We start from the raw sequence: 17,448 nt of genomic DNA on the forward strand, positions 1-17,448 counted from the left end.
TCTCAAAGCTATTTAATAATCACAGACAGATTTGGTGAATATAGATGATACAAAAATCTGTAGCTAGTAAGACTTACGTAGGGCATGCCACTCGTCCTGGCGGATGGTCTTGGCGATGGAGTAGGTGAGGTTCTTGGGAATGGTGGCGGAGGAATAGTGGTACTTGATGTAAACACATTGCTCAACTTCACCTAACGGAAGAAAAAAAAAGAAAACATGTAATTCACCTCATAATACATCATATTCAAATTCACATGACACAATTTCACAAGGCACTGGAAGAGCTGCATAGCTGCCAAGTTTCCCTGGTCTAGGTGAGACTAGGTAGGCCGGGCCCGTTTTTTTCTTACAATTCTGTGACTTGCAGTTCTGGTTTCATCATAAGACTACAAGTCCCAGAATTCTAAGAAAAAAAACAGGACTAGCTATGCATGGATCTGAGACATTTGTCAGCTATGAGTTAAGCATGTGGCAAATTCAAATTGATTTTAACCTTCACCTGTTTTGCATTACTCAATTCCAGATGTGAGACAAAGCAGCGCTCTGCTCGTTGTGTTTGTTGCCCTGAAATGCCTGCGCCCTCAGTGAAGCATTGTGCATGTTGGACAATGGAAGGTCAAAATTACTAATGTCTTATGATATGTTGTACTAGCGCACTAACCACCCAAGAGGGTATCCAGACCCTTGGGCAGGCGTGTGTGAGGTGCCCAAGGTGCTTATACGAAGAGCCAAGTCTTCAGCTTCTTGTGGAACTCAAGAAGTGAGGAGGAGGTTCTGATGTGTTGAGCGAGGTCATTCCATGTCTTGGGTGTGATGTAGGAGAATGAGCGACTTCCAGTTTTCCTTTTACGGATGCAGGGAGTGTGCAAGTGAGAGTGAGGCAGAGCGCAGGTGTCTGGTGGGTTGCTAAAAGTTCCAGAACTCCAGTATAGACTATATGGGGAAAGAGCACCTTTCCTCCAAATATTCCAAGGAGGCTTATTTACTATTATAACTCCAGTCCTGGAATATGTTTGGGAACATTATAAATTCCCTAAGTATTAGTAGGAAAGGATGAAAAGTAATTATTTTCAAAGGCAGAAAGTGCTGCCATGAGGGCGCAGCTCAGGGTAAAAAACTAGGAATACCCACTGCTCCCAAAAGGCTGCTATTGCATTGATTACCTCGTACCACTCACTCAGGAATAATGGCAGCCCTGATTGGTTGCAGAGAACGCAACCCCACTGCACAGCCATTCCCTACACCCAGAGGACTTGCCCTTTCAAGGAGGGATAGCTTCACGTTTTCCAGGTCTGATGAGCTGCTCCAGTCTAGGTTTTTTTCCTTTTAAATGTGGAACTTGTAGTCCTGTTTCATAATGCAAGAAACAAGCCTACAAGTTCCAGAATTAAAAGAAAAAAACCTAGACTGGTGCTGCACTTCGCGCATGGACCAGGGAAACATGGCAGGGCTGCATCAGCTGTATCTGCTGCAGTGTGTAGTTAAACTTTGCCTGGGGCAAAGGTAAGCTGTGTTGCTAAACTTCAGCTGCCTTCATGAAGGGTGAATTGTTTCGAATTCACTTGGCATTGTGAGAGCTTCTCTTATCCGTATTCTATAAGATTATAGAGGCCTTAGCAGAATGCAAAGAAGGCTTCAAAGAAACCTCTTCACTCAATATAGTTCCTTCCCCTGCCCTTTCAAGCAAATACAAAGACATCAAGTCACCAAAATGTTAGTGTGTCTTGGCAAACTATTTATTTTCAAGGTACAAAGTTGTGGAATTAAGAATAATATATTGAGAAATATATAATTAGGTTCACCATGTATTAGTTGTCAATACTTTTACTACAACGTGTAGCACAATATATAGTCGTATTCATATATGTAACCATCAAACCCTAAATGCCATTGAAACGCAACTGTCTTCTTGACTAGGTACAGCGCCGCTCCACAGAGAGGCTATTGATTGAAGGGGCAGAAACTCCGAGCAAGCATCAGAGGTACAGAGATTGAAGATGAATGTGACTGCATATGAATCTCTGCAGCCCCAGGTGGACTGAGGAAAGCCACTGTTGTCTTCTGTCCAGGACGCCACCATCCCAGAGTGAGAGTATACAAAAGTGATGGATGAAATTAATGTCATCCACTGGTAGTCTCCAGCATCCTCCCTCTATTTATGTCTCTCCTTCTCTCCTCTCTCAATGTATTGAGACTGAACTATTTTGTCTGATGCCCGATGGAGCTACTTGGTTTAGCTATAGGGGAGATGGGCCGCGGTTTCCCACCTTGGTCGTCACCTACCCAGTTGGTCTTTAGACAGACTTCCTTTTAGTCTCTCCTTGTTGTCTCTTCCCTTACCCTCCCTTTCTCACCTCCCCTGCCCCCTCCACTACTCTTCTCTCTCCTTTCTCTCCTCTCCTAATTGTATTGACTATTTTTTGATGCATTGTGTAGTTGCTGATCTTTTTCTGTAACATTGTTGATGCTCATGTAAAGCGCTCTGATACATTCGGGTCTAGCCAGCGCTATATAAAACTCTTTAAATAAATAAATACATTTTTAAAAAATGGCCGCATCCCAGTCTATCGTTATTTCACACACCTGGCCACCTCAGTTTGGACACAGCTATATGCAAATCAGTCTTGACTCTGCTCCAATAGGAACAGTCCAGCCTGAATTGCCAAGCCAGGTCCTCCCTGTACCGGAACGCAAGCAATCCAGGACCGGTTTCACCCTTGTTACGGGCTCATCAGCCAGATATAGCTTAATTCCAGTGACACAGTGGTAACGCGACTCCCGTCTGGGCATACCCAGCCCAGAGTTGGGTCGAGACACACACATATTTCTTTCCAGGAAGAAAACAATATCGCCACTTTCTTCCGTCTCCTATCAGTAAACAGCGGGCCTCAAATTTCACATCACACCACCAAAGTTAACACCCTGAAAATACTGGGATGGTGGAGAGATGGTTCAAGGTCAGCGAAAGGGTTTACCAAAATATAATCACCATTCAATGTAAAAATAATGTGCTTATCCTGAGGGCAAGCAAAGAAAGTGATGAGTGGCTGATGTCAAACTTGTCCCTGTTGCAGCACTGTTCAATCTTCATGCAGCGCTATGTGTGGGCCAGTCATTTGCTCTGCGCCTTCTGTTCTAGTTGGGGACGGGGTAACAGGATTCTGCTCAGTGAGGCTTGCTATGCCCACCTCTTGCATATACATATGTCAATCTTGCTGCACACAGCTATGAAGGCATGGCTAAAGGCATTCAAGGGACAGCTGAATTCCATGAAGGGGTGGGTGAAAAAATCCTCTCTCCCCGGGGTAAAGCAGAGTTCCGGCAAAACTATGCCAATGACTGCATGGCAGTGTTTTTTCTCACACGTAGCTCACCAGTGGTAAGTTTGTGAGCAGGAAATAGCGTCCTCTAGTGCAATGTTCGGGAGAAGAGTGATGCCCAGTGATATTTTCTCAATGCGGGTGATCATAACCGTTCGTGGTGAGAAAGCTGCAATTCAAGCTGAAACCTACTCGAGCGGCGGCAAAGAGGCAGTGCTCACTGACGCGCTCATGCTGGCCTTTGTGCTGATTTTGCAGTGCGGAACAAGCTCCCGGCACTAAAAATCAGCACGGCATGCCAATTCTGCCCTCTCACAGAACAATACGGAATCTTGCAAAGTTTTCAGGTAACTCCATGGAATTCCGCAGAGTGAAATTTCGCAAGTACCGCCCAACCCTACTTTCATGCACCTGTGGCAGGGGTCTTAGTGCCATGACCACTACTACATACTGAAATGAACATCAACACACAACAGTACTAGCAGACTGCTGCCTCAGGCCTTCAATGCAGACAGCTATTCATGCACATGGAAAGCAGCTAGGGCCGTACTGGGCTGCCAGGGCCGGACAGGCCTTTTTTTTAATTCCCCCTGACATTTCCCCTATTGGCCGGGTTTGAAAGCCCAGGACTGCTGCAGGTGCCTTTGCAATTTCACCAGCATCCAACCTTAATGTCAATTGTAGCAGGCACAAGGAGGCTTCGAAGGAGACAGAGAAAGAGAAAGAGAGAGAGAGAGAGGAAGGTTGAGAGAAAGTGATAAGAGAGTGGGAAGAGAGAGAGGAGAGAAGAGGGAGAGAGAAAGTATGGAGGGCAAGAGAGATTGTGTGATTAAAACAGAGAGGAGGGCTAGTTTGAGCATTTTTGCAAGGGCTGTTTTTGGTTGCCCAGTCTGGCCCTGCTGGCCAGTTCCTGGTAGCCTGCAGGCTAGAGGACTGCTTTCAGAGCAGGATGGATTGTTATGAGCCAACCTTCCCTATCCCTACTCACGATGCAGGGCTGGTGCAAACCTTTTAGCCAGTACTGATTTTGGTTTCCAATCCAGCCATGGAAGCTACGTACAACGTGCGGCATCCCCATTAGCTCAAAATAATCCCCCATCTCAAGAATGCTGTAAAAATGCAATGCTTTGTCATCGCGTGAGCAGGCACAACCCACGGTCCACCCCGATTGTTGATTGATTTAATCACACACCCCCCCTGACACACAACCTGTTACTTCAATTTCAGACTGTCGTGCAACCCGTCCAAGTCTTGATAAAACCCGCCGCAACCTCAGACACAGGCGCAGAAGGGTCGAAACGTCGACATCCTACAAAGACCCATTACCTCTAGGATTCCACACAAACTTAAAGAAACTTTGTGAATCTCTAGACACTCATTAGTACATGGCCTCTAACAAAGAAAAAGGAATTGTGTATATATGTATAGATTTATTGTACAGATTTTGACTCTTCAATGTACATATTACTTCACTATGTGACCACGATTCACTATTGTCACTATTTTTGCACTTTATATTCACTCTGACAGTCATTGTATGAATTGTTTGAAATATTTATTGAATGAATTCAATTCTGATAAATACAAAAATACAACGCATAAGACGCTGGACCTTTATTCATTAATTGCGAGGTTCCTTAAATTGTGTTGTCTAATAGGGGGTTCTTCTTCTTTTCTATCACAATAACAGTAATTTGAATAAGTCTTGTTTCTCACCCGACAGAACCATTCTTATATTAATCATACGTACAACGTGCGGCATCCCCATTAGCTCAAAATAATCCCCCATCTCAAGAATGCTGTAAAAATGCAATGCTTTGTCATCGCGTGACCAGTCACAAACCACACTATCGCACGAACACTGAAACAGCGCTTTTAGCCCCACGGAATCCAAGAGCGCTTGCATCCGCTGTCCTTAGGGATCGGGATATGGATCGGTCTCCAGTTTAGTTCTGAACAGAGCCACGTCATTAGTTAGTTTAATATCCAGTGGGAATCGCTTCCATACTTTTGAGCCAAGGGCTGAAATGGTTTTCCCGCTCAGGCGCTGACAGCACAAACAGCAGTTGGAGGTCAGCTCAGTTCTAGCCAATCACAGATGTTTGTTTGGAGTCAGTGCTGGATTTGTAAAAGAATGAGTGCTGCAGCCCAAAACTCTTCAGAAACCTACTGCCTGTACTTTTAAATGTCAGCGCACCGAATACCAAGGCTGCGTAGTGTTGAACCAACCTCATGGCGCTTCAATCAGCTACCAGAACACTCCCTGCCCCTTCATCTCACGTGTGCAGGTTCCTGATTTCGCCCTTTGTTATTCCATATTTCTACTGCTTTCCACTTTGTGCCTTGTTCCTTCTCTTGCTTGTGGTCAATGTCTGATGAGGAGAAATAACTGCTGATCCCAGTGGTTCATTTGTAAAAAAAAACATACGTGCTGGGGCTCTCGTCAGGAGGCAGCTTGCACCAGCCCATTTCTCCTGTTAGCACCGCCAACAACAGAACTAACTACTAACCATGAAATTGGGGAGAAGATGTGGCGTAATGGCCAGAGATGCCAACTTCGGAGCTGTGGAACCAGTTTCGAGTCTGGGCATCTGCTCAACATCCTGTGATTCTGGGCAAATCATTTAATCTCCCCGTAAATGAATGTGTCCTTAACTGTTCCTCATGAAAAGCGCCAGTGTTGGTGATTAAGTGCCAGTGCTGACCACTGAAAACCACCAGCTCAAATTAAGCACTGCCTGGTCCCCAAAAACAAGGGCACGCAGGCCCCACCAGCAACCACCGGTTCAAATTAAGCACTGGTTGGCGTGTACTGCACATGCAGAATGAGCTGAAAATGTTCCCTGAAGGAATGTATGCACGAGCAGCAAACTGCAGTAATCTACTCTAGGTTTTATTGGATGCCAGTGCAGAGATCTAATCATATAAGGCACATGAACGGGGTTTCCATATAGCGCCCAACAGATTTCTTTTGCATTTTCTGTAGTCTGTTAATTAACCTGCCCATGAAGCACAAGTGTAGAGTCAATAACCTGGTTCCTTTGCGTACTACTTCCATATATGGTATTTTAATGTCCTTTCTGGTCACCGTTCAGAAACTTCCAACTCACCAAGGAATCCTGCATATATAATTAATTTTTCAAAAGTAATCCTCCCTAGGGACTAAGCATACTCTCATAAAGAAAACAGCTTTAATTTACAACAATTGCCTACTTTGTTATCCTGACAATCCAATTCTTTTTCTTATATCTCTACTTCAGACTTTTAAAACTTATGATTTCTGAAAGGTTTGACTAGATTTATCTCAATTGTCTCTAGTTTCAGGACGATTTGTGTTCCCTTCTTTAAGTGGCTGTGCCTTTATATTCCTGATAAAATAAACAACAATCAGTGGAGAAGTGTGGCTCACTGGTTGGAGCAGGCAGACCCTGAAGCAGAGGTCAGACCCGGGACCAGGGTTCATCTCCCGACGCGGCAGGGTCTTGAGCTCAAATGTCCATGGACTCGATAATTCTCGCTTTGGTGCCTGACCTAATCATGGGTTCACACTCTGCAACTCTGGGCATTAAGCTTGCTTAATCTCCACAACGGCCCCCCTGCGGTGGGATGCCTGGCTTTCACCTTGGGGATGCCCTGTAGGGGCTATCTCACAGGGAAAAGCCAGGACGGGTTCCCAAGGCAAGTGCCGAGATACCTCCCCGGTGATTCGAGCGCTATATAAGAACATACAAAAAAAAAAATCAGACAGAATTTTCTTAGTGTGAGTATATTATTTTCTGTACAGCTATCCCTGCTTTGGCTCCATTACAAGTTGGTTGTGCCATACATAGGCTGATAATGTTCTGCCTGGTGTTACCAGTTCCATTCGCTATCACCATGCCAATTTCCACGCATTATTTGTTTTTGTGCAGGAATGAGGAATAACATGTGAGCCGCATAATTTCCCGGCCTATCACCACGTGTGATTCCTGAATTTTGGGTCCTTTGCAGCAAGTTTGTTTTAGGAGACGCCTACTGTAATACCAAAGTGCCCTGGAGGGGCAGAAAGAGGGTGCCTATGCCCACTGTGCCCCCATGGCCAAAGTGTAATACAGCCGAATATTTTACATCTAGATTGCACTGTATCTCATTCATTACATTTATTTAATGTTTTTGGTATGAACAAGCTCGACTACCACGCATATTCTCAGGATTTTGTGCGACAAAAGATTTTCCAGATTGAAGACTCCTTTCCACACTTTTTACTTTTAAATACCGTGCTACTCTCAGGGTCTATCCCGCACCTTAACCCTCCCTAAGCTCTCAGAACTACTGTCATGCTGTCACAGAAAAATAAAAACAGCTATCAAAACTCAGTCAGTAGCCAGGCTAGGACATTCTTAGTCAATGCCTACTAAAAACCCTTCGTTTTGAGCACTTATCACCATTTGGCCTCAGGTCTTGAACTTTATGGCAGACGTTCCTGCCTCATAAACCTCAGGGTTTGACCAAGTTGTTTCCTCAATTTGTAGAATCACTTTCTTTACTTCCATTTCTTTACCCCTCCTCCTGGAAGCTGCTGACACCCCACACTCTCACAGCTCTACTGCCCTTGCCTTGCTTTCTCTTCTCAACATAACCTTTTCCTGAATTGCCTCCATGCACCCAGCTTACTTTTTGCAAAAATCACCTGGTAAGGTTTGTAATTGTGTGGGATGGTAATTCAGCAGAACAAAATGTGGAATAACATGTAACGCGCCATGGATTCTAAAGGTACCGGATGGAGATTGACTGCTCCATGAAACCAATGAAATGCATGCAGCTACCAACAAAGTCCTCGGTCAATTGGCAAGATTCAGACTCTCTCTTAATTGAAGACTTACAGGAACAAAACTGCTGTAGCCAATTAGCAATATGTTTTGAAGGAGATTCAATTGATGCAACTCTCGTCAAAGATTACATCATCATTATTGGTCTGTTCTTGCTTAACATAATTGATGCAGCCATTTCATCAAGAGACAACAAAGAACCTTAAAATAGGTTGAAGAATCTCTCTGCCCCCCAAAAACATTTTAAAACCCCAAATCTTTAGTATCCTTGGATTATCACAATGCACACATTTATAGAAAATGTATCTTAACTCACCCAATTCCACTTAAGTCTGATAACTTCGACTAATAAAGCACTAATCATCTGCATCTGGTTAATTCTTAATATCACAGCAGCATCCAACACTATCAGAAATGGGTTGGGCATAGCTGGTGATCTGCCTCCATGGTTTCCCTTAAATCACACCTCATCTGCCACCAATATGTAACCTTCCTACTTCTCACTCTCAGAGCCTAAGAATATGAAACTTTGCTTTAGTTCTCTCACCTTATGCCATAATGGCAAATCAATATTATATAACATCATCAATTAGCAAAATATTACATTCAGAATGAGACTCCAGCACACCCTTCCTTCAACATTCCTCCAAATGAATCAACATCATCTTCCCAGAAGTCACCACAGCACCTGTGCCAGGTGGAGCATCATCTCTAGCACTGTCTAATATAAAGTCGGTTTCCAGGGCAACATTTTCTGTATCTTAGATGGCCAAACAAATAGTAAATAGCATGTTTTAATAGCTCCTTCTCTAACATTTTGAAAGCACAAATTGCAGTACGGGTGTTCGGGAACAAGAGCTCTCCATGGCACTCCACCTGGTGGCCATCAGAGCCTGGACCCACACCCACAGCGACTGACCACGCCAGGAATTTGGGAATCCTCCTGGATGACAAGCTGAACAAAGCAGCGCAGGTCAACGCAGTCAGCTTCTCCTGCTTCCACCTTCTCCACATGCTCCACAAGATATTCAAATGGTACCCATGAACTCCAGATGCACCATCACACGCAGATTAAACTACGGCAACACACTCTATGCCGGGATCTCCAACCATCTCTAACACCATTTCCAGGCCATCCAGAACGCTGCAGCAATTCTTATCGTTGACCTCTCACACTGCACCCTCATCTCACCACACCTCAGAAAGCTTCACTATCTCCCCCTCGACAAACACAGACAATTCAAACTCCTCAAGACATACAAATCCACATAACATAGCATTAATATTATCCAGACTGGACTATAGTAATGCCCTGTTTTTGGCAGCTCCCGAAGCTACCATTAATATCCTTCAACGGGTGCAGAATGCTGCAGCCAGGATGCTTGCGGGTGCCTCAAGAAGATCTTCAGCTAGACCGGTTTTGAGAGCGCTTCACTGGCTGCCTATACGCGAAAGAGTCATCTTTAAATCGCTATGCATCACCCATAAGGCTCTTCAGGGTAAAGGACCTCCGGTCCTCAGGAGCCTGATTTGCCCTTATAAATCATCTCGGGCTCTCCGGTCGGACCTTGGAAATTTTGCCAGGGTTCCCATAGTTAGGACGGCACGCACATGGGGTCGCCGCTTCTCTGTAAATGCGGCAAAAAACTGGAACTCTCTCCCCAGTCGGATTCGTACCGAACCCTGTTATTTTAAGTTTCGAAAGGCCCTTAAAACATTTCTTTTTCCTAAGGATTCCTAATTATCGGTACACTCTTCAGGTTGTTCTTTGTTCTATTTTTTTGTTAGCGCTGGGACGCTCTCGGGCAGCCATGCGCTTTATAAATTAAATTTTATTTCATTTCATTTCATTTCAAATTTCATTACACAACATAATAAGCATTAAAATATATACAAAAGGATTTCAATTAAGCCATCCAAGGTGCAGATAAATGTGGAGGTGTTCTTATCTTGAATTATGTATATTATAATGATGAACCTACACAACAATTAAATGATATATTATGCAACAATAAACCTCAATGAAGGATATAAAAACATGTGAGACAAACATTTTTTTTTTGGACAAAATGGCATGGTTTGGTAGTGTTAAATGGTTATGAACTTCATCATCTCAATGTAGATTCTGCTAAAATCCCTGTTCTTTATTTCTTGCCAGAGATACATCAGACCTTAGAGCACCCTCCAGGGAGACCTGTTGTCTCTGGCAAGGATTCATTGAGAGAGTATTGGAATTTATAGACCTAGTTATTGCCCGACAGATAAAAACACTTCCATCATACACTAAGGACACAACAGATCCAGCTAGTTTCGAAGATGGTCCAGGTCGGCAATGGTGGAGCTAAATTAAGAGTTGTCCTCTGGGCTACTAAGATCAGGAACAACGCAGAGCAGGAAAAGGCCCCCCTCATATACAACATGCGTAACCGAGAACTGCAGTTCTCCTGTGTCCGTCTCAATCAATGTTCATCCTGCACATGATCAGTCACCTATCTGCAGTCGAGTCACTCCTAAAACCTACAAGACAATATCTTTGCAGGAAGCTTGGAGTGAGCATCTGACAAAGACATTGGATGATATGAACCAGGATCCTCCTTGGCCGCAATCTCCTGCAGCCTCATTGGCTCTGAAGCCGCCACCACCACGTGATATTCAGCACATTACCAATCATCTTACAACAACACTGTATAAATTATCCGGCTCACACCCTCCACAATCAGCCTGATGGTATTATATTATAAACATGGTGGCTTGTACACATTCACAACGAGTAAACATGTCAGCCAATTCCCTCAAGATACAAGCACACGCTCCGCTCTATCTAATTATACATGACAAGCTTCTCATGTTAAGATAGCAAAGCATGTGTATGCTACATGTATTAATTAGATTGCACGTCCCAAGACTAATGTGGTAATCCTCTTTGCAAGAAATGGCCGACATAGAGGGCCACCTACCTAAAATTATATAAGGCGTGCAGCTAACAGCTCCAATTCTCAACCTTTAAGATCAAGTAAATGCCTTTATTGTCAAGTGGTTCGACCTCAAACAAAGTGGATTCTTGGCACTCAGAGCAGATGCTTATCCATATCCACGTCAATGGTGCTCATTTTATCGGTCCTCTCAAAGATGAAAGGCTGGGAGGGCCCTCTGGGATTGAAACCTCTGATTACACGGTTAAACACAGGTTCCTGCAGTCGATCGATTAGTCCATTGATCCACCAATCATTACTTATGTTCAATATTTATTCTCTGCTTTGTTAATTCAGAAAAGTTAATTGAAAAATGCTATGCATAAAACTAAGGTTGTCGGGTGCATCTAGGTTACAAGTAACACCATGTTAGATTCCAGAGCTTTTGTTTATTGCACTAAAGTTTCTGGGACTTATTATGTACAAAAACTGTTACTGAACAACTTGACTTATTGTACGTAAACTGCAATTCACCCACCTTGACTTTAAGTTCTAGATTCCAGTGATTTGGTGATCTTAATGTCCACTGAAGAAATTTCATTCACATGCGGCGTTCAGATCTGGCCTGAACCAATCTAAACTCAGTTCCAAAATAGAAGAGAAAAAAAGGAGGATTGGGTACAAGCAGGGTTGGATCAAAAATCGGCCCAGGCACACCAAAAAAATTGGCCCACATTTGAGTATTGGCTTTTGGGAAAACAATGCTTCAGCAAAGTCTTATGTAAAGAAAGGGGATGGGGGCATGTTTTATTAACTTCACTTAGATTTAAAAACAATTTGCATTGTTGCATTCATTTGTGGCTGAGCCACAAATGAATGCAAGTTAGACCACTTCTGCTCAGGCCCTCTACCCCGCTCAATCAGCATACATTAATGGGCCGGCCCAGCGAGAGAAAGTGAGTGATACCTCTGCCCATCTGCCTCTAGAAAGACCACTCAGGCACCCACTGGGCCGCTGGCGGCATCCTAATAGCACAGATAGCCCATACCTGGAACTCGGCTACTGGCCCATTGGCCATTTCCTGAGTTCCTGCCTTACGAATCCGACCCTGGGGACAAGGTACCAAATAAAGATCTCCTACGGGATCCGATTCAGAATAAATCAAGAGGTTCTTTTTTGGTAGAGCCCTGAGCCAGTGCGCAAACGCTGATCTGGGGTTGATCTGTGGTAGTTCACTACATGAGGGAAGCCCCGCCCACTCCCCGCCCATCTTTTTCATTGGCTTGTGTCTTTGTCCTTCCTAAATGCTGCATTCGAATTTGATTATTGGCTTATAAGTCCCTCCTTATGATGGCCATGTTGTCATTTGTATCCTTCCATTGCTACTAGCCCCTTTACTTTGAGTGTCGCATGGTATGTGTGATTTAGATTGTGAGCACTATCTTTTTTAATGAGGTCCTCTCTTACTGCCTGTGCCTTCTCCCCCCCACAGTCAGTGCCTTCTCGCCCTCCCGCCCTCACTCCTGTAGTTTGTGCCTCCTTTCCCCCTGCCCGCAATCTCGTTTGCAATGCAATAGGTCTAACATAAATGCGAGTCCTATAGCATAGCAAATGCTTGTTTATCATCGTAGCAGACATTTGAACGTAAGGACAAGTTCCTGACAAATTGTTGAGATTGCGTCCGACCATTAAGAATGCATGTCACTGTACGGTCTTCCCACGCCCGCTGTTTGTTTTCCCCTAACTCCCTCCGATGTCCATTTTCACTCCATCCCCCCCACCTTGTCCCCTTCCCATTTGCTTAACCACCCCCTCTCCCGCACTGTTTTTACACATATTTGAACTGCTGTGTAACATATTTTTAAAAGAATAAAACTCTATGGTGCAGGCAAAGCATCATAGCACTTTTTTTCTTGTAATGGCAGCATTCAGTTAGTGGAGTTTTCCCACACTCTCTTTGGACTCGTCCTTGCTCTATATGCAGGTGATGGAATATGGGTTGCTCTGTTGAAAAATGTGTTTTTGCCAGTAATACTTTAAAGCCATAGTAAAACTATTGGGTCTTCAGCATGCACTGGTATTTTCTTCTGGAACAGGAGCAACATCACCACTCTTACTACTAATATTTTTTTCGGGTGTTGCACCCTAGTTCGAGCAGGTTTCTTGCTTTCTCCTCTGGTCCATGTGAGTACTCTCTTGGTGGCCATTTCTCATTTTTCAGCTAATAACTTTGGTGCTCTTTGAAGGATTTTCACAAAATGTTCAGAAAATTCCAAAATAAAAGTTTGTGCTCCTTCCTGGAGTGATCCGTCAAGCGGGGGCCAAGAAAAAGGAGGGCTCCCAAAACACAATTATCCCATGCAATTATGCATTTTCCATAAGGAATTTACAGGGTACCAGACAAAACAGGTGAATGGAATTTGGCAGAAAGCTAGATCTTTACCCGGAAAGGGTTGTTTTTATAATTGTGTGTATTTCCATTCGGCAGTTTATGGAAAATTAATGTTCAACATTTATAGACATGTTAACAGTTCATCTTGAATTAAAAAAGTCAAGCTTACGGATTGGCTGAGGGGGCTTTTTTGGAGCGAGCACCCTGATCGACTGGTCCCAGTGTCTGTAAATATTTTAAAATCTTCAAATAAGGGGGCAGTTTTGGTGTACACTGAGTCCCTGGCCCTTATAATGGGGACCCAGAGGGACCTGCTGTGGACCCTATACAAAAAAAAATATTAGTGGGTGGATGGGGGGATCACTGTGATCCCGGAAGGACTACCGATAGAATCCTGAGGAGCCCTGAGGGACTTCTGAAGGAGCAAAAAATGTAATTCTTGATATCAGCAATTATGTCATTTGAGATGTCATCACTAATGTCATAATTTATTTAATTTATGTTTTTGAACATGTCATAATTGGTGTAAATATATTATTAACAGACCTTTACATCACTTTAACCTTTGTGTTTAACTATGTGTGTGTGTGTGTGTATGTGTGTATATAGATATATATACACACACACACTGAACAAAAGAAAGTTGTGTCTCATATCTAGAACACAAACCTCTTGCACTCCAGGAAATGCTTGTCATATAACAGTTTATTACTAGCAATGTGTTTCGATCATTTGCTCTTTATTACAGCCTAAGTTGCTCATGTGCACTCAGCCGAAAACCACACCACCTACAAGGACGCCATGAATGACTACCACAACCAGATCAGAGCCACCAAGAGAAACTTCATCCACAACAAAATCCTGGCCAACTCCACCAACTCCAAGGAACTTTTCAGTGTCATTCAAGAATTCACCAACCCACACAGCGAAGCCACAGACATCACCCCATCACCTCTGCGACAAGCTTGAAACCTATTTCCACCTCAAGATCAAAAACCTCTACGACAACTTTATCGACCATCCACTAAGCGTCACAGACGGCCCCCCACCCCCCAGAAACACCAACATGCTCACCATCTCCAACTGGACACTGATTACAGCCGAAGACACAGCCGAAGACCATGAAAAGCATCCACTCAGGGGCCCCCAACGACCCCTGTCCCCATTACATCTACCACAGAGTCACGGCCGCCATTGCACCCAAACTACAATGCACAATCAACACCACCTTCAAAACAGTCACCTTCCTAGATGACTAGAAGCGCGCAGAAGTTAGACCGCTGCTCAAGAAGCACACAGCTGACCCCACCAACCTCAAGAACTATTGGCCCATCTCGCTCCTTCCTCCTCTTCACAGCCAAATTTGTAGAGAAAACAGTAAACAGGAAACTGACACGATTCATTGAAGAGAACACCGTCCTCGCCCCATTCCAATCCGGATTCCGAAACAACCACAGCACAGAGACTGCCCTATTCACCGCCACATACGACATCCGCACCCTCCTGGACCAAGGCCACTCTGCATCCCTCATCCTACTCGACTTATCAGCGGCCCTCGACACCGTCTCCCACTGCACACTAGTCGCCGGACTACACGACGCAGGCATACAAGGAACAGCCCTGGACTGGATCCGTTCATTCCTCAACGGAAGAAGCCAAAGGATCAGACTCCCACCCTTCTTCTCCGACCCCACGAAAATCACCTGCGGAGTCCCACAGGGTTAATCACGGAGCCCCACCTTCTTCAATATCTACATGGCCCCCCCTCGCAGCCATAGTCTGACAACATGGCCTCAACATCGTATCCTAGGCCGACGACACCCAGCTCATCCTCTCCGTCACCAAAGACCCCACCACTGCCAAACTCGATTTCCAGAAAGGAAGGCAAGAAGTCGCAGTCTGGATGACCAACAGCTGCCTAAAGCTCAATGCCGAAAATACAGAAGTTCTCGTCCTCGGTACACCTCGGCATCGTACTCGACTCATGAACCGACAGGTCAACGCTGTCACCTCCAGCTGCTTTAACACCCTCTGCATCTTACACAAGACCTTCAAGTGGATCCCCCTGAGTCAAGGAAGACAGTCACCCATGCACTCATCACCAGGAGACTGGACTATGGAAACGCGATCTACGCCGGCATCAACAAGTCCCTACTCCGCAAACTCAAGAAAATACAGAACACCACCGCCATAATCGTCCTCGGCATTCCCATGCACGAACACATCAGCCAACACCTACGTAGTCTCCACTGGCTCCCCATATAGAAAAGAGTCTCTTTCAAAATCTTCATTCACACCTACAAATGCCTACACAACAACGGACCCATATACCTCAATGACAGGCTCAACTTCCACGTACACAAAAGAAACCTCCCATCTTCCAACCTTGCACGGACCGAAACCCCACGCATCCACAGCCAGAGCAGGCGGAAGATCCTTCTCTCACATTGCAGCCAAGACTTGGAACGAGCTGCTGGCAGACATCAGACGTGCCCCCTCCCTGTACACCTTCAGGAAGACCCTCAAGACCTGGCTCTTCGGTTAAATAGATCTGCGGATCCCCCTCCCCCCTCAGCGCCTTGAAACACTCATGGGTGAGTAGTGCGCTTACAATTCCCTGATTGATTGATTGATTGATTGATTGATGTGCGATACTGCCCTTAAGTGCAGAACAACATAAATAAACATAAAAGAAGGACAACTCATGTTAGTGCACTCATAGATAGGGAGAACACACTCCCAAGAATTCTTTTGAAAAACAGACTTACGTCAAAAGACAGTGTTCTCGCACACCTAGTCAATTACGATAAAACATTAACATTTTGGCCTTAAAACAAGCGCTATTCAGCAGTGGCTCTTATGCAATGGCAGGGGAGCATCGCCCAAATGGCTCAGCCAGCAGCTGAAAAATTGAACAATATTGTTTTATTTTTTGGCTGCTGGCTGAGCCAGCGTGTGTGGGGATGAGAGGGGCCGAGCCATGGGATGGAGGTGGAGTGATGAGCACTACTAACTATGCATGTCTGTTTGGCTGGCCGTCTCAGGCCAGCCACACAGACATGTGCAGTTAGGTTTCTCCAACCCAGCTGTATTGCACAACCAGGTTGGAGAAAGGGCACAGACTCCCTGTGCCTGAGCGAGCATTAAACAAGCCTGCTAAGGCCAATACCGGCGCTGCTAACATGCAGCATGTGAGCAGCGCAGGCATTGCACAGGGAGTCTCTGATGCTGTCCCAGGGGCAGCCGGGACCAGAAAGCAGAGGAGCTCTGAAGCGCTTTGCAACAAAAGCAGCATTGGGTACATTTTATTTTAATTTTTCCTTTTCCCCGTGCTCCCCACCCCTGCACCCTCTCCATCTACCCCACCATTGTTAATATGCGCGGCAGCTACTGGCGTTATGGCTGATGTTCCCATTGTAATTCAGTCAAATTTGACTCTGTAAATAATAACGTGCCAACACAATTCATACTGCACAAATTATAATAGTATTACAACAGTAGGTTCCAAAGACTGAAGGGATGGTCCGGATAAGTAATGTATAAAATAAAAATGTACTTGTATAGCATTGTATCAATCAAGGTCAAGTGGCCATCTCTCTCATCCGGTAATGCATGGTGCACAAGTCATGCAGTCAAGTCACTCTATGTGGGTACGCTATTAACCCCTTAGCTGCGGCGGCTATTCCGCCACAGTGTTAAGGGGTAGGGGGGCCACGCAGCGCTCCCGTGCTCGTGACGGAACGGCTCCGTCACGAGCCTCGGGTGGGCTGTGCTTGTGACGGAATGGTTCAGTCACGGCCGCGCCTGCTTAATAGAACGCGCCACGCAGGCGCGAAATCAGCGCCGCGCAGGCGCGGCGAGCGGGCCGTGACAGAACCGTTCCATCACCAGCACAGCCCACCGAGGCTCGTGACGGAACGGTTTCGTCACGAGCACGCAACGGGTTAAATGGCAAATCTGGCTTCTTAGTCCATCAGCATAGCAGCATAGCATGTCAAGTATCATACACCTCATT

The 17,448-nt window shown here is 45.1% G+C and overlaps 1 protein-coding gene across 1 annotated transcript in view; it reads right to left on the reverse strand.

The window, feature by feature from the left end:
• The window catches only part of TMEM178B (transmembrane protein 178B), a 626,040-nt gene that overhangs the window by 388,271 nt on the left and 220,321 nt on the right, over window positions 1-17,448 (reverse strand). The window contains exon 2 of the mRNA XM_086953038.1: window positions 78-191. Within this exon, the coding sequence (XP_086809164.1) occupies window positions 78-191 (114 nt within the window). The remainder of the gene's footprint in view (window positions 1-77; window positions 192-17,448) is intronic.

The sequence above is a fragment of the Lissotriton vulgaris genome, chromosome 1_2 (genome assembly GCF_964263255.1).
Source record: "Lissotriton vulgaris chromosome 1_2, aLisVul1.2, whole genome shotgun sequence".
NCBI lineage: Eukaryota > Metazoa > Chordata > Amphibia > Caudata > Salamandridae > Lissotriton > Lissotriton vulgaris.